The sequence below is a fragment of the Malaclemys terrapin genome, chromosome 7 (genome assembly GCF_027887155.1).
Source record: "Malaclemys terrapin pileata isolate rMalTer1 chromosome 7, rMalTer1.hap1, whole genome shotgun sequence".
Lineage (NCBI taxonomy): Eukaryota > Metazoa > Chordata > Testudines > Emydidae > Malaclemys > Malaclemys terrapin.
Window position 1 is genome coordinate 98,945,304 of NC_071511.1, and position 16,657 is coordinate 98,961,960.

A 16,657-nucleotide genomic window follows, 5' to 3' on the forward strand; every position below is an offset into this window, starting at 1 on the left:
TTAGCCTGTGATAAATCTTGCATGCCGGCATGTGTGTGTTAGAGACATGAAGGATGAGGGGCTGGGGAATCTATTCATTTTCCTATTTAAACCAAAATGCTTAATCATAACCAAAGAAGGAGACATCATCACTTGGCAAACACATTTCTATGAACTGCATTTACTGGAAATGTTTATACTTTGTTCCTGAAAAATATACAAAGTACATTCATAGATTTATATATTTTAGGGCCAGAAGGGATCATTATAATCATCTTGTTTGACCTTCTGCATAAGATTGGCCAAAGACCTTTACCAGTAAAATCTGCATCAAGCTCACAATTTCTGCTTGAGTTATAGCATATATATAGCACAGTGCTCAGCTTGTGTAGTTTGAAGTGTGTGTATATAGCTATATTGATAGATAGATTGTTTTGTAGGTAGGTGCGGAAATATTAGTCTCTAGGGATCTTTCTTTTTTCCCTTTTTAATGTAATCCTTGACATTAGGTTCTACCTTGTGGATTCCAAGGACTAAAAAGTTGCTCTTCAGAAGCATCTTTGTAAGTCATCCTAGGTATAGATGGTGTTCATCCCTCCCTGGATGCTGCTAAACTATCAAAGGGAGGAAAGCTACCCAATGCTTCCTTCAATTTGGTGACAGAATTTTTACAAGGTTCTCCCAATAGCTCCCTCCAGCACATCATTGCCATTATCTAAGTTACACAGTGGTTCAAAAGACAGAACTAGGAAAATAACTGCAATTAAAGTACTCCCAGAATTCAGTAAGCTTGTAGTATTATCCAGAAAAGTATCATTTTGGAGTACTCAGCATTTCAAGGAATAAGCCTATTAAAATGAGATGCTGTTGGAGGTTAACTAAAAATCAACCGTAGTTCACTTAAATTTAATAACACGCTTAACCAAATGCAAAATTTCCATTTCCCGCTAGATAAAAATTTAATTGTTCCACTTCATTATTTGATAATAATACTGCATTCTATTAAGGGGCTTATTTATTATTGTTTTCCTTAGGCTGTTCCAAAGCTCCAAGGTAATGCTCTTCTTTTATATCAAGTTTCAGAGTAACAGCCGTGTTAGTCTGTATCCGCAAAAAGAAGAACAGGAGTACTTGTGGCACCTTAGAGACTAACAAATTTATTAGAGCATAAGCTTTCGTCTTAGATAGATAGATATGTGGACAGAGTTGGCATCGGGGTTTGTTACAAGGATAGGTTCCTGGGTTAGTGGTTTTGTTCAGTGATGCCAACTCTGTCCACATATCTATTCAAGTGACATCATCATAGGACCTAATCACATCAGCCATACCATCAGGGGCTCGTTCACCTGCACATCTACCAATGTGATATATGCCATCATGTGCCAGCAATGCCCCTCTGCCATGTACATTGGCCAAACCGGACAGTCTCTACGCAAAAGAATTAATGGACACAAATCTGACATCAGGAATCAAAATACTCAAAAACCAGTGGGAGAACACTTTAACCTGTCTGGTCATTCAGTGACAGACCTGCGGGTGGCTATATTACAACAGAAAAACTTCAAAAACAGACTCCAAAGAGAGACTGCAGAGCTAGAATTGATATGCAAACTAGACACAATCAACTCCGGTTTGAATAAGGACTGGGAATGGCTGAGCCATTACAAACGTTGACTCTATCTCCCCTTGTAAGTACTCTCACACTTCTTATCACACTGTATGTACTCGGCTAGCTTGATTATCACTTCAAAAGTTTTTTTTTTCTCTTAATTAATTGGCCTCTCAGAGTTGGTAAGACAACTCCCACCTGTTTATGCTCTCTGTATGTGTGTATATATATCTCCTCATTATATGTTCCATTCTATATGCATCCGAAGAAGTGGGCTGTAGTCCACGAAAGCTTATGCTCTAATAAATTTGTTAGTCTCTAAGGTGCCACAAGTACTCCTGTTCTTCTTCTTTTATATCAAGTTTTTGCGATAAGAACCATAAAACAATTTAGTGGAAGTAAAGACAATTTTTCTGAAAATGTCACTGTCCATGCAAACTTAACTCATCTGAGAGTTCCTGACAAAACGGTTTCCCATCGACTTCAATGGAATTGCTCACATGTATAGAAGTTTGTTGGATCAAGCCCATAGATTGTAATAGCAAAATATATACTCATTTCTGTTTGTATGTTGAATTTTTACATCAAGCATGGAAACACTTACACAATATCTGTAAACACAGCACACTGGTATTGGAAGTAAAATACACATTATAATCACACTTGAAGTTAAATATTTAAGACCAGTAACAAGTTACAATTACTTTTCTTATTAATCCATTTATATTAAATAATTATATGAGCTTTTAATCTTGTAATCAGTTTGAGTCCTGCAGTGATAAAGTAGTAATCTGCTTTGAATACAAGATACGAACAAAATATATATATATGAGTCAGTTGTACACAACTGTTTATACCACTTACTTTGGTAGAAAAATTCATGAAAGAACCACTGAGACTGCCATCGTTGCACTTAAAATTCAAATGTTGATCTGGACGATAATCTGCTTCCCAGCTCCCCACATCATGGATCAGTGACCTGTCTGAATTTTCAGATATTTTCTGGAAGGCAGTGCAAGTCATTCCTATGAAGCTAGATGGCTTGATCATAAAGGCCTCCAGAGCAATATTAAGGGAAATCTGTCAAAACACATTGAGAAACTGGTATTTTGCTAAGATACTTTAAAAGGAATCCTCAGTACAAAATATGCATTTTGTATACACTGTATATTATATATACACACATATGAAACATGATAATAAACATATGGAAAGGTAAACTGATCAAAGAAAAAAATAATTTCTATAACAGTATGGTGGTTTTGCTTGCACCTTGATTATGAATACAATAATGATGGAAGAAAGAACATCAAATAAATGTACAAAAAGCCTGATGCTCCTTTCCCATATATCAATTTTACAATAGTGTAGCTACCAACATCAGTGGAGTTAATCCAGATTTATAGCAGTGTAAATACAAGGAGAATAGAGCACCTATTATTAGTAGTAAATATGTTAAAAAGCATCCAAGATTGTGCTCAGTTTCTCCTAACACATCTAATATAAATGAGGCCAGATCTTCATGCCTGGCTGTTTGGCAACTGGCACTGTTGAGGTAGCTTTGCCACTCCCTGATTGCTAATCCACCAGGCACCAGTCATGTCCAAAGTAGTAACACAGAGCAGTCTAAGCATTGTTCTAAGCTACACCGCTCCAGCAGCCCATAAGGTCTTCTCTGGCAGCCAGAAATTGCTGTAGGGCACATCTCTTGCCATGCCTGCTTTTCTTGGCTACTGCCTCTACATCAGGACCTAAAGATGCTCCTATGGCATCAGTTATTGGTCAGTAACTCTGAAGTCAACTCCCACCCACTATGACTGGCTGAGACAACCCGATTTCAATAAAATGCCTAATACATAAAATATGAAACATCTATACATATTAAATCTGATTTGTATAAAATCTTGAATATATATATATATATATATATAGAGAGAGAGAGAGAGAGAGAAGAGCTAAGGAGAGAGACAAGCTTTAGGTTTCATTTGCAGAGAAGTTACTATTGACTGTCCTTATGTTTCCGTTCCACTCAGGAAACAATTAGAGAGAACTCAGGAAAGTTTAAGATAATTTCCCTACTAAAGCATATCCATGCTATGCTGTGCAGCAATAAAAGCCATTAATATGGCCATTAAGACACAGGTTTGGAAAACAGGGAAAAATATTATCCTTGGTGCAACTTCCCTCTCAAGAGCTGTTTTTGCACTTTCCATGTTCTGGTTCACACAATCAAAATGGGTATATATACATACTATAACTTCCATAGGTCAACCTAGCTCTGAAGTCATACAGGGCTTATTAGTGGGCTCACATTTCCTGAGTGCTGTCAATGGAAGAGCACAGTCTTTACTAGTTCTAGAGAAACTGTGTTTCATGTTTCATTATGGAAAGTGGTAATTAATGATGATGGGAAAGTTTTAACAGCAGCACAGTTCAGAAGAATAGCACGTTTTCTACCCCTGGATTTTTGTCAATCAGGTACATTTGCTGCTGCAAGAACACAGTTTTGATGATTATTTGTAAAGTAACAAACATTCACATGGCACTTTATACATTCTTTTTCATTTGTAGGAAAGGGGTTGTCAGGGAAATTTTGCCCCTTGATTTAGAAAAGGAAGGGACTCTAGAGTTTATTAGGCTCCGAGCATTCTGTGATACTCTTTAGCACCTCAGGCAATCGTGTTCCACAATAAGACTCAACTTCACTCAGTATTGATTAGAATGGGGTGAAATGGTCACATCAAACCCCAGAAAATTTGGAGCATGGTGCCAGTTCTGCTGAAGGTTTATTTTACAGAAGATTTTCACATGACTTCACACTAGTGGAAAGTACTTTCTACCTCGCAGGGAGAAAAAACAAACAAACAAGCAAACATAAGACTCAGTTTAGAGCTGGCTGGGAAACTGTTTTTCTGTCCCAGGAAAATGTTTGAAACTTTGAAAATATTTCCTGTCCTGATTGGAATAAAAAGCTGAAATTTTGAAGTTTTTTGCTGAATTGATATATCACAGTATTTCATTTTGGAAGCACTGAAATGTGGTATTTCTGAAGGGAAATATATTGATCAGGATCCTTGACTTCCCACCTGGTGAGCTGCAATGGAGCTGGGAACCCTGGAAGCCCCAGCAGCTGCAGACTAAGGCCTGGTCTACACTAGGAGGTTATGTTGAATTTAGCAGCGTTAAATCGAATTAACCCTGTACCCGTCCACACAACGAAGCTATTTAGTTCGACATAGAGGTCTCTTAAATTCAATTTCTGTACTCCTCCCCAACGAGGGGAGTAGCGCTAAATTCGACATGGCCATGTCGAATTAGGGTAGGTGTGGATGGAAATCGACGCTAATAGCTCCGGGAGCTATCCCACAGTGCATCACTCTGTTGACACTCTGGACAGCAGTCTGAGCTCTGATGCTCTGACCAGCCACACAGGAAAAGCCCCGGGAAAATTTGAATTCCTTTTCCTGTCTGGGCAGTTTGAATCTCATTTCCTGTTTGGACATCATGGCGAGCTCAGCAGCACTGGCAATGATGCACAGTTCTCCAGCAGAGGTGACCATGCAATCTCAGAATAGAAAGAGGGCCCCAGCATGGACTGATCTGGAAGTCTTGGATCTGATCGCTGTGTGGGGCGATGAGTCCGTGCTTTCGGAGCTGCGATCGAAAAGACGGAATGCAAAGATCTCAAAAGCCATGACAGAGAGATGATACAGCCGGGATGCAATGCAGTCCCGCGTGAAAATCAAGGAGCTGAGACAAGCGTACCAGAAGACCAAAGAGTCAAACGGACGCTCCGGATCCCAGCCCCAGACATGCCATTTCTATGAGGCACTGCATTCCATTCTAGGTGCGGCCGCCACCACTACCCCACCACTGACCGTGGACTCTGAGGATGGGATATTGTCGACGGCCGCTTCCTCGGAGATGTTAGCGGATGGGGAAGATGAGGAAGGTGAGGAGGAGGACGAGGCAGTCGACAGCGCTTACAACGCTGATTTCCCAGACAGCCAGGATCTCTTCATCACCCTCATAGAGATCCCCTACCAACCGTCCCCAGGCGTTAACCCAGACACTGAATCAGGAGAAGGATCAGTCGGTAAGTGTTTTAAACATGTAAACATTTATTTTGAACAGAACAGGAATATTAACAATGGGTTTTTCATGATTTGTTTGCCCTAGGCGCTTAATGTTTTAGTCCTTGGCAGTGCAACTACTGAAAAAGAATCTAACAATGTCCGGTTTATCATGATTAGTTTGCCCTAGGCGCTCTCCTTTTTAGTCCTTGCCAGTGCAGCTACTGGAAAAGAAGGTCTATATGTCCAGGGATAGAGCTGAAATCCTCATGGGACATCTCCACGAAGCTCTCCTGGAGGTAATTGGAAAGCCTTTGCATGAGGTTCCTGGGGAGAGCGGCCTTATTGTGTCCTCCGTGGTAGGAAACTTTTCCTCGCCAGGCTATCATCAAGTACTCTGGGATCATTGCCTTGCAGAGCATGGTGGCATACGGCCCTGGTTTTTGCTGGCTTTTACGCAGCATGCGTTCTTTCTCGGTCTCAGAAATTCCCAGCAGAGCGATGTCGCTCATGGTGACCTGCTTAGAATTAGGGGAATGTTACTATTGGGACTGCTTGCCTGTTCCTTTACAGAACTGTCGCCGGCGGTTTACCGCCACGCGATGGAAGCGGGAGAGGGGCAGCATACAGGGATCTATCCCAGGGACAGCCGTGAGGGGGTGGGACAGGGGCAGAGTTCATGCTTGCCGGATTGCCGGCAGCAGGAACTGCCCAACAATAGGAGCATTGCTTTGAACGAGAAAGGAGGGCACTGTTCTAATTTAAGTTTTAAGCAGCCAAAAGTCTACGGCTTACCATGTCAGCCTTCTACCCGAATTCCGCTCTCCTGCCCCGCTTGTCTGATCTCCACTGCAAGACCCCAGGCACTGAATGCAAAGGCCGAAAATTCGACCTTGTCCTGAGTGCGCATGTAATAGGTGCTGTGCATGGTCTTGTTCACAGAGAAAGACTATGTTCATTGTTCACAAAAAATTATCTTTGTGAGGAATTCACTCCCTTTTTCCCATCCCACAGCTGCGACTGTCTCCTGACCTACCCTGGCATCCCCCTCGCAGAGGCTGGCGCAGATTAGGCGGAGAAAGAAAAGGACACGGGACAACATGTTCTCAGAACTTATGGGCTGCTCCCGAGCCGATGCGGCCCAGCAGACCCAGTGGAGGGAGAACATGTCGCAATACTAGCGAGCACACAGCGAACGGCAGGAGAGGTGGCAGCAGGAAGACCAGCAGGCGACTCAAACGCTGCTTGGACTAATGAGGGAGCAAACAGACATGCTCCAGCGCCTTGTGGATGTTCTGCAGGACCGGAGACAGGAGGACAGAGCCCTAACCGCCCTCCCCTGCCACAAACTCCCATTCCCCCCTCACACAAAGTTCCAAGAAGGAGGGGCGGCAGGGGCCGTGAAAACTGTCACTCCACCCCTGCAGACTGCTCAAGTACCAGAAGGCTTTCATTCCCAAAAATTTGTAAGTCCTTTCCTTCCCGCCTCACCCAAGCCCCCGTCCCAGTTTCATCCCCTAACTGTGTAGTTGCTAATAAAAGATACGTTTCTGTTAATTACTGTTTGCATCATGTTCTTTTAGGGGAGAGAGTGTTTGAAGGGGCGAAGGGGGTTGGTAATTGGAGAGGACAGTCACCTTTACCAGGGTACAGACACTGGGGCAGGTTCAGCAGAAGGTCACACACACATTGCAGTCACTAGGCACCCTGGTCAGTCTGGGAGGTGGTTTTCATGTTCTGTGAGGGGGGAGGGCGGATAGAGATCTTATGCTGCGGTCCTTATCCTGGATCACAGAGCCACGCAGCAGGGGATCTGTAACCGTCCTCCCCCGCCACAAAGTCACATAGCCCCCACACACAGACTCCCGAAAAGGAAGGGTGGCAAGCTCCGTTGAAACAACCAGTCCACCACTGCGGACCTCTCTAGGAGCAGGAGCCTGTCATTCCTTGAGTTTAGAAGCGTTCTTTCCATCACTACGCCCACTCCCCACCACAGTCTGCATCCCAGTTTCAACACTTTACCGCGAAATCCGTAATAAAGAAAACGGTGTTCATTAACAAAGTTCCAATTATATTATTTTTAAACATGTGTTGGAAGGGGGGGGGATGGGGTGAATGGGGTATGTAGCCGGAGAGGATAGTCAACAGTAAGTGGGTAAAAAAATGGGGGCAGGTTCAGCTTCTCTTTAAACAAACTTAATAGTCACAGGTTACCCTGCTCACTGAGGAACCTAGCTCTCGAAGCCTCCCGCTGGGCTCTTCTAATTGCACAGCTGCCTGGCTGGGCGTAATCTGCAGCCAGGCTATTCGCCTCAACCTCCCACCCCGCCATAAAGGTCTCCCACTTGCTCTCACACAGATTGTGGAGCACACAGCAAGCTGCAATAACAATGGGGATATTGGTTTCACTGAGATCAGAGCAAGTCAGTAAGCTTCTCCATCTCCCCTTGAGACATCCAAAAGCACACTCCACCACCATTCTGCACTTGCTCAGACGGTAGTTGAAGAGTTCTTTTTCAGTGTCTAGGGCACCTGTATAGGGCTTCATGAACCAGGGCATTAGCGGGTAGGCTGGGTCCCCGAGGATCACTATAGGCATCTCCACATCCCCAACAGTTATTTTCTGGTCTGGGAAGTATATACCTTCCTGCAGCCATCTAAACAGACCAGAGTTCCTGAAAACCCGAGCATCATGAACCTTGCCTGGCCATCCTATGTTGATGTTTGTAAAAGGTCCCCTATGGTCCACCAGTGCTTGCAACACCATTGAAAAGTAGCCCTTTCGGTTAATGTACTGGCTGGCCTGGTGGTCCAGTCCCAGGATAGGAATGTGAGTTCCATCGATAGCCCCACCGCAGTTTGGGAATTCCATCGCGGCGAAGCCATCTATGATGACCTGGACATTTCCAAGGGTCACTACCTTTGACAGCAGTAGCTCAACGATTGCGTTGGCTACTTGCATCACAGCAACCCCCACAGTAGATTTGCCAATGCCAAAGTGATTCGCGACTGACCGGTAGCTGTCTGGCATTGCAAGCTTCCAGAGGGTTATGGCCACTCGCTTCTGGACAGTCAGGGCTGCTCGCATCCGGGTATCCTTGCGCTTCAGGGCAGGGGACAGCAACTTCCAAAGTTCCAGGAAAGTTCTCTTCCGCATACGAAAGTTTCGCAGCCACTGTGATTCATCCCAGACCTGCAGCACTATGCGATCCCACCAGTCTGTGCTTGTTTCCCGGGCCCAGAATCGCCGTTCCACAGCATCAACATGACCCATTGCCACCATGATGTCCACGGCGCGGGGTCCCGTGCTTTATGAGAGGTCTGTGCCACTCTCAGACCTCATGTCCTCACCGCGCTGCCGTAGCCTCCTCGCCTGATTTCTCAGCATCTGCCTCTGGAAAAGGTGGATGATAAGGTGCGAGGTGGTGACAACGGCCTTAACTGCAGCGATGGTCGCAGTGGGCTCCATGCTCGCAGTGCTGTGGCGTCCGCACTGCCACTCACCAGAAAAGTGCGCGAACTGATTGCCCGCTGGCGCTTTCAGGGAGGAAGAGCGGGAGTGATGGTTGGATGACGACAGTTACCCAAAACCACCCTCGACATTTTTTTCCCCAGCAGGCACTGGGGGCTCGACCCAGAATTCCAATGGGCAGCGGGGACTGCGGGAACTGTGGGATAGCTGCCCACAGTGCACCACTTCCAACGTTGACGCTTGCCCCGTTAGTGTGGACTCACAAAGTCGAATTACTGTCCTTAGTGTGGATACACACGTTCGACTTTGTAATATCGATTCCACATATTCGATTTAAGTACAATCGAACTACTCTCTGAGTGTAGACATACCCTAAGGGTATGTTGACATGATTCTTGTCAGTTTCATGACTGCCCACTACTGAACAGCAAAGTGAAACTGATCAGACTTTTGTCATGTTAACAAAAGTCTGGTCAGTAACACTGCTGCTGTTAGTGAGGACAGCAATGAAATAGACAAGAATTATGTCAATTTCAGCCCCCTGAGCCAGGTCTTTGAGGGTCCTCCAGAGCCTCCAGCTCCAAAGCAGCCAACCTGGTGGGGAATTCCAGGCTCCTGGTTTCCCTTCAGCCTGCATGGTGGGCTGAAGTGGAACTGTGAGCCTGGAAATACTGGCTCCTATGTTCTGAGATTCTCAGCTCAGTGGACTGCCAAGGAGCTGGTCAAGCAAGCTGGAAGGAAACCAGGCAGGTTTATGATGGAAACCTGACTGGCAGGCAGGTTTTGAAAATTGGGGTCCCACTGGAGGTTTGTGAAAATCCAACCATTCTGACAAAATGGTTTGATCTTAATGAACTGGCAAATTCCAAAAAAAAGTTTTGTCAGCATTTTTCTGATCAGCACTCTACTCAGGATGTTGTAGGCTTGGAGCCAAAACATTAAAACCTCATTGTAAGGTGGGGAGGAAATATGGTGGCTTTGCTGCCCTTAGGTCCTGCCTTGTCAGTTTGGATTGTCTGGATTCTGTCATAACCCTTCAGTGACTGGTTTATCTGTGTGTGCTCAAAACGAAACTATGAAGTACAGTAAATTCCTGTCAGCCACAAGTGCTGCCGCTTCCAACACTATATTTAGGCTAGCACTAATGGCTAATTATAGCAGGAGCTGCAGCTTCCACTACAGTTAAGGTTTCATAATATTTCCATTCTAAACCCTTGTTTTTAGTTGCTGCTAATTTTTTTTAAAACATTCACCTTTCCAGATTTTTTAAGTTTGAGTAAAAATGGCTGAGTCATTTTAGAACACAAGAAGCAGAATTCCCCCCCCCCCCCATTATAAAAAATATCCCAAGACTTTGTTTTGAACAGTCTAATAGCTGGGACAGCCAGACAGAAAAGCTTTAAAATTGAAAGCAGGTTTTCCTGGATAACTTGATGTACCCTACACATATAGGTTTCCATGCTGTGCACACAAGTTTCACTGGTACAAGTTATGCTTGTGGAAAAGTCAAAAGATGTGGGTTCAACACCCAGCTCTGCTAAAGACTTCCGGTGTGACCTCAGGTAAGTTACATAGTGTCCTTGTGCCTCTGATCTCTCTATAAATAATCCCACTGAAATTGTCAGAGAATTTCAGGTTAATTGTTAATGAGGCTTTCCCTTTCTAGGCTTAGTCTTTGTGCCCTTTGCCATTGTCCTGAGCTGCACACCCAAGGAGCCATTTTTGCCATCCTCTTAAGTGTTGCCCCAATCTGCTGTTACATATATGGACACCATATTATTTTCTATATTGAGTGCACTTGGAAACAAGAAGATTAGTTTGGTAGCTTTTGATAAAATGCTTGCTGTTCGGACTGTAATTTACTATGGCCTTGGCTACACTGGTGCTGTACAGCGCTGCAACTTGCTGCGCTCAGGGGTGTGAAAACGCCCCCCCCCCCCCCCCCGAGCGCAGCGAGTACAGCGCTGTAAAGCGCCAGTGTAATCAGAGCCTGCAGTGCTGCACGCTCGCTCGTAGCGCTGCAAGCTGTTCCCCTCGGAGAGGTGGAGTACATACAGTGCTGCAAGAGAGCTCCCGCAACGCTGGCGGCGCGACTACACTCGCGCTTCACAGCGGCAGCGCTGTGAAGTCCCGAGTGTAGCCAAGGCCTATGATTGTGTGAATGGAGTAGAGGGTGGCCACCTATTTTAGATATAATTTCTGAAAAGCGTGCTGAGGAATTATAATAGACCATGTCATTTCATGGCAAAGAGATTGCCAACAGTGTCACAATCTAGGTATAGATAGGCAAGATAGTTTGCTTTTGAAAGCTAAACAATTACCATAATAGATGATTAGATTAGATTAGATTAGATAGATAGATAGTTATCTAGACCAGTGATGTGCCAGCCTGCTGTGAGAACCCCCACTCCCGGGCTGTTCACGCACAGCCTCTGGCATGTAAACTGCTTCTTGGATTGTGCAACCGAATGACACTAGCCAATATCTCCAGTCCCAGACACAACCCTAGGAACCTCCGTCTTGCAGTGTCCAGTTATCCCCGCTGGACGCTGCAAGCTTATATGAGTTAGTCAAGTTAACAAAGAAATTGATATGTACCAGGCTTGTTGTCCCAAGGGGAGCCTCTGACACGCTTCACACCAAACACACTGCTTCAGGTAGAATAAACAAATGTATTAACTACAAAGATGAACTTTAAGTGATTATAAGTCAAAGAACAAGAAGTCGGATTTGGTCAAATGAAATAAAAGCAAAATGGATTCTAAGCTGATCTTAACACTTTCAGTGCCCCTACAAACTTAGATGCTTTTCACAACAGGCTGGCTGGTTGCCCTTCCGCTAGGCTCTCCCGTTTGATTAGCCCTTCAGTCGCTTGGTGGTGATGTCTGTAGATGGAGGTGGAAGAGAGAGGATGAGCTTGGCAAACGTCTCTCCCTTTTATCAGGTTCTTTCTTCCCTCTTCGTCTCTCCACCCCCCCTTCAGAGTCAGGTGAGCATTACTTCATCACAGTCCCAAACTGACCAAAGGAAGAGGGTGATGCAGAGCTTGTCTACACTACCAAGTTTTGTTGACAAAATTTATGTTGACACCCAAAGGTCGACAAAACAAAAATTGCTCCCTCTGTCGACAGATCATGTCCACATTGGGGACACCATCATCGACAGGGTGAGCAATACACCGTGGGTATGTATACCACAGTGCAGTGTTGTGGGAAGGAAAAGCTGAGCGCTGTGCATCTTGGGATACTCTCCAAGTTCTCCCACAGCCCCCTAAGCTGATGAGAGCAGCATCATGAGTAGCTCTGTGAGCTCTCCGTGCTGAGGAATGACAAAGCAGCACAGCAGTCTGTCCCCCTCACCCTGCAGCAGCAGTCGGCCTGCTGCTGTGTTCCTAGTGCCGGGCAGAACAGGAACATTCCAATGATTTGCTCTTTGTTTGTTCCCCTAATGGAGCAGCACACAGATACTTCCCCGAGCTTTGAAAGGGGAGGGGCGCATGCCTGCAGGGCAGCAGAGATCAAAACACTGAGCAGAGCAATCAGGGCAGGCATTGTGGGATACTGGCGGAAGCTAGTTCTGTGGACAAAACAATCAGCAGTGTCTACACTGGCTCTTTGTCAACAATAAAGGGAGGGGAAAAGACAGAAGTCCCTCATAGGGGTGGAAGTTTTTTGTCACCAAAACTGGGCATTTTTCACAACAGAAGTCCCATTATAGTGTGTACGCTCTTGCTGTTTTGTCGCCAAAAGGCAGTTTTTGGCAACAAAACTTGCCAGTGTAGACAAGCCCCCACTCGAGAATCCAACAGATGCTTTGTTGTTGCCTAGGCCTGTGTCCTTTGTTCCTGTGAGGCTGGGCTGGGTTTGTCCCATACATGCCCTGATGAGGTGTGAACTGCCTCTCTGCTCTTGGAGAGTTTTTTGCCTGGGCTTGCTTTAAGCCATGAGAACACATTTTCAGCCTCATAACTATATACATTAAATTACAACCTATAACATTACTATAATAATAATGCTCAGTACATCATGAGCCTTCTGAAAACCCCCGACTTGACAAACTGCATTAGATATCACACAATCATAGTATAAGGATGAACATGGGGGTGTAGGACGTTCCCATGAGGTACAAAATGTCACAGATAGATAGCCATGAATGGAAAGGTATTGCAGACTACTCAGTAAATGTACACATACATTAACAATGAAGTTGGTTTAATTTGTGTGTGTCAGGTTGGCACACTAAGAGCAAAAAATAACAGCCTTTTCACTTGTTTCTGTCCCATCAGAAGAATGTTCTGTTCACAGGAATTTATTCTTACTTTTTAATATAATATACAAAAAAAGAGTTTCTTTTTCACTCTGCACGGTAATATTAATTTGAAGCCATATATAATTTCCTACCTTAAATGCATTATTATACAAGGGATAAAATATCTGGAGTTTATACATTTGAGAAGATGTAACAGGCCATTCCTTATGTACAGAACAATATTTATATATACACACCACTCCAAACTCAGGGAGGCATGAGGAAATACAACTGATCTATTGCCCTATCTTTCAACTCAGGGGTTTGTTTGCCTTTGTGATAACCCATCCCATAGTGCATGAGAAAAACATGTCTGTCTTCCCCAAAAAATCATTGCCATTTAAGGAATTTTTCAATAGACTTAGAAAGAAAATGGCCAGGTTCATGTCATACAATTGACAGATTTAGTAGGAGACTTAATGTTTCAGAAATTATATCTAAAATAGGTGACCACTTCAAACTCTGTGCAGTCTTACTCTGTTTAAAGAAACTAAGGCAATTTCTCTGAGCTAGTTAACTGGCTAATTGCTTGCTGGCCAGTCTCCAAAAGGAACAGTTGTTTAGTATTGCATGAGACTACACAAGAAAGTCCACAGATTTGTTTATTTACAAGCTGCACTCGACTGTGCACTGAATCTCCTACAGAAAACTGTAAGAAGAAAAAAGAGAGAGCACAGCTAATAGGTTAGGGATACAGATCTACAGCTTGCATAAACAGAAAGAATTACTTTGGATAGGAATGTCAACATCCTCCCGAAGCAGTGACAAGAAAAATGACCTATGGAACTTGACATTTAAAATAAACCAGGAGTTTATACAAATAGAGCATCCCCTTAGCTGTTACATAAAAAGTCAGCCCTAGGAAGGCGCTTTACTGTCTATACGTATTCTAAATAGATACATACATAAAAATGGGCATTGAAAGTGATTCTTTTCTATATATAACCATTTAAATGAAAAGTTTTTTTTTCTTTAAAAACAGACAAATCAGTTCCTCCGAGAGTATAATCTGCAAGTGAAAAAAGACTGGTTCTTCTAGGTCTTTCTTTTTTAAGGATATGTCTATACTGCAATTAAAAACCCAAAGCTGGCCTGTGCTAGCTGACTTGGGCTTGCAGGGCTCGGGCTAAAAGACTGTTTAATTGTGGTGTAGATGTTCGTGCTCAGGCTATAGCCCAAGCTCTAGGACCCTCCCACCTCACCTAAAGGGCTAAGGATCTAAGCAGGCCATCAATGCCTTTTTGTGTGTGCACGTGCACATGTGTGTTTGCAAAAATGTAACTAAAATGAACAAGGAATTCACTTTAAGCAATATCCCCAAACAAATTCTGTAGATAACGGACCAAAATAGGCAAGGTTTTTCAAGTTATTGTTTTTTTTCCCTTTTTTAAACAAACCCAATAACTCTTTAAATATTTAATTTAAAATTGTAAAGGGTTTGGATTTAAGCTTCTGATTTTGGTCCATTCTATTATTTAAATGTTGAAAAATTGATAAAAACATACTTAGTGTCCCAAGGGTGAACTCTTGTGAGCTGGAGGCTGGGCATTTTTGGTAGTAGGTCCATGCATCTACAATTTGCTCCCCATAAAAATAAGCTTAAACACAAAACTAGCTGCTATCTTTACCAAGAGCAACAAGCTGCACCTTTTCAGCCAGGCCTTTCTCACCGGTTTACGCTATAATACCTAGAATGCTCTCTGACAGCCATATCAAAAGCTGCAGGCAACAACGGAGCATGTTGTCTTATCCTCTTATTGGAAATGTTGATTGACCCAATTTAAGCCTTCTAAAATGAACACATATACTAACAGTGATGGGTAAACTGAAGTGAACAGCAATACCATATTTGAAGAACACTCCACAAACAAAACAATCCACTATAATAATAAATAGATAAATGTCAGTTATTGAGCCTATCAGTAATGTTAGATAAACCTACGGTATTTTTGCTCTTTTTCTGTCTTCCAACAGTACTTTAATGAATATAAAATGCTAATGCAAAAATTGATAGAAAAATGACAGCTCTTTCAAACAAACCCCAACAAAAATATTTGTAATTTTATTACATACCTTTGATATAACCTGAGTATGGCTGGTCAGCGTCTGATTCGTAATGTGCGCCACACATTGTACAATCCTGGTACAGGCTTTGTTTTCATTCTGGGCCATCCACAACACATGGTCATCTACCAACATTATGTTGCTGGCAATTTCAACTATAGCATCTCCAAGCTGAAGGAAAAAGTAATTACATGGGAAACTATTATACCATTAAAACTGCAACAAAGAACACAAGAATGCAATTAAATTTAGGCACCTTATCTCGCCTAACGACAGTCATTTTAAGGAGACTAGTCATTCTGTTAGATCATTACATTTAAACAAACACAGAGACCAAGGAGAAGAGGAGACAAAAGTGCCAAGGGACATCAAGGAAAATACTTTTTTGTTCACTATTTAAGTGTAATATCCCCACAGTTTTTATTTTTTAATGTATTTATTTGTGTATTTCACCATTTTGGGTTAAAGCAGGTGCTATTGGTCATTTTTTTCCTATTAACTAAAATAAATTAAAATAAAGTAACACTGCTCATTTTTGGTTTATTACAAATATGTTTATTGATCTTTCCGCTGGTTGATTTTGGTATTTTATTCTGCTCTGCTAATTTAATATGTTCAACTCTACTGTTTGTCTTATTAATGTTGGATATTTACAAGTCTTTATTTTTAAAGAATTTCAGTTCTCCTCTTACTGTCTCAGCCACTAGATCTTCCCTATAAAAAAATCAATTCATATTTGATGTTATGGATTTATCTTTTCCCAAATTAATTTTTAAAAACTAAATCTATTTGAGTTATATATGCCCAAGGAAGCATTCTACTCAGATGAAGTATATTTTAACCAGGATTTTTAACCAGGATTAACCAGGTAAAAAGATTTCCTTCACAATTTATATAAAACCAAACCAAAATACCAGAATCAATAACAAAACAAACACCCCTCCCCCCCAGAACTTCTTGTTTTCTGAATTACAATCCTTCCCCCCCTCCCCCATAAAATAGGAGACTATGATGGAAAAAAGAATACAGCCAGAACTGCTACAGTGCAACTTACAATATCCCTCAATATTTTACAGCATTTTGTACAAAAAAGGAAATGCTCCATTTGACTGAATACATGCCTAGCAACAGTCTCCATCAAAATTCTGGCAG

At 42.9% G+C, this 16,657-nt stretch overlaps 1 protein-coding gene across 1 annotated transcript in view; it reads right to left on the reverse strand.

The window, feature by feature from the left end:
- ADGRA1 (adhesion G protein-coupled receptor A1) overlaps positions 1-16,657 on the reverse strand; it is a 466,316-nt gene that overhangs the window by 188,593 nt on the left and 261,066 nt on the right. The window contains exons 11-12 of the mRNA XM_054036172.1: positions 15,515-15,676; positions 2,453-2,668 (exon numbers count right to left, since the gene is read on the reverse strand). Coding sequence (XP_053892147.1) covers positions 2,453-2,668; positions 15,515-15,676 — 378 coding nt within the window. The remainder of the gene's footprint in view (positions 1-2,452; positions 2,669-15,514; positions 15,677-16,657) is intronic.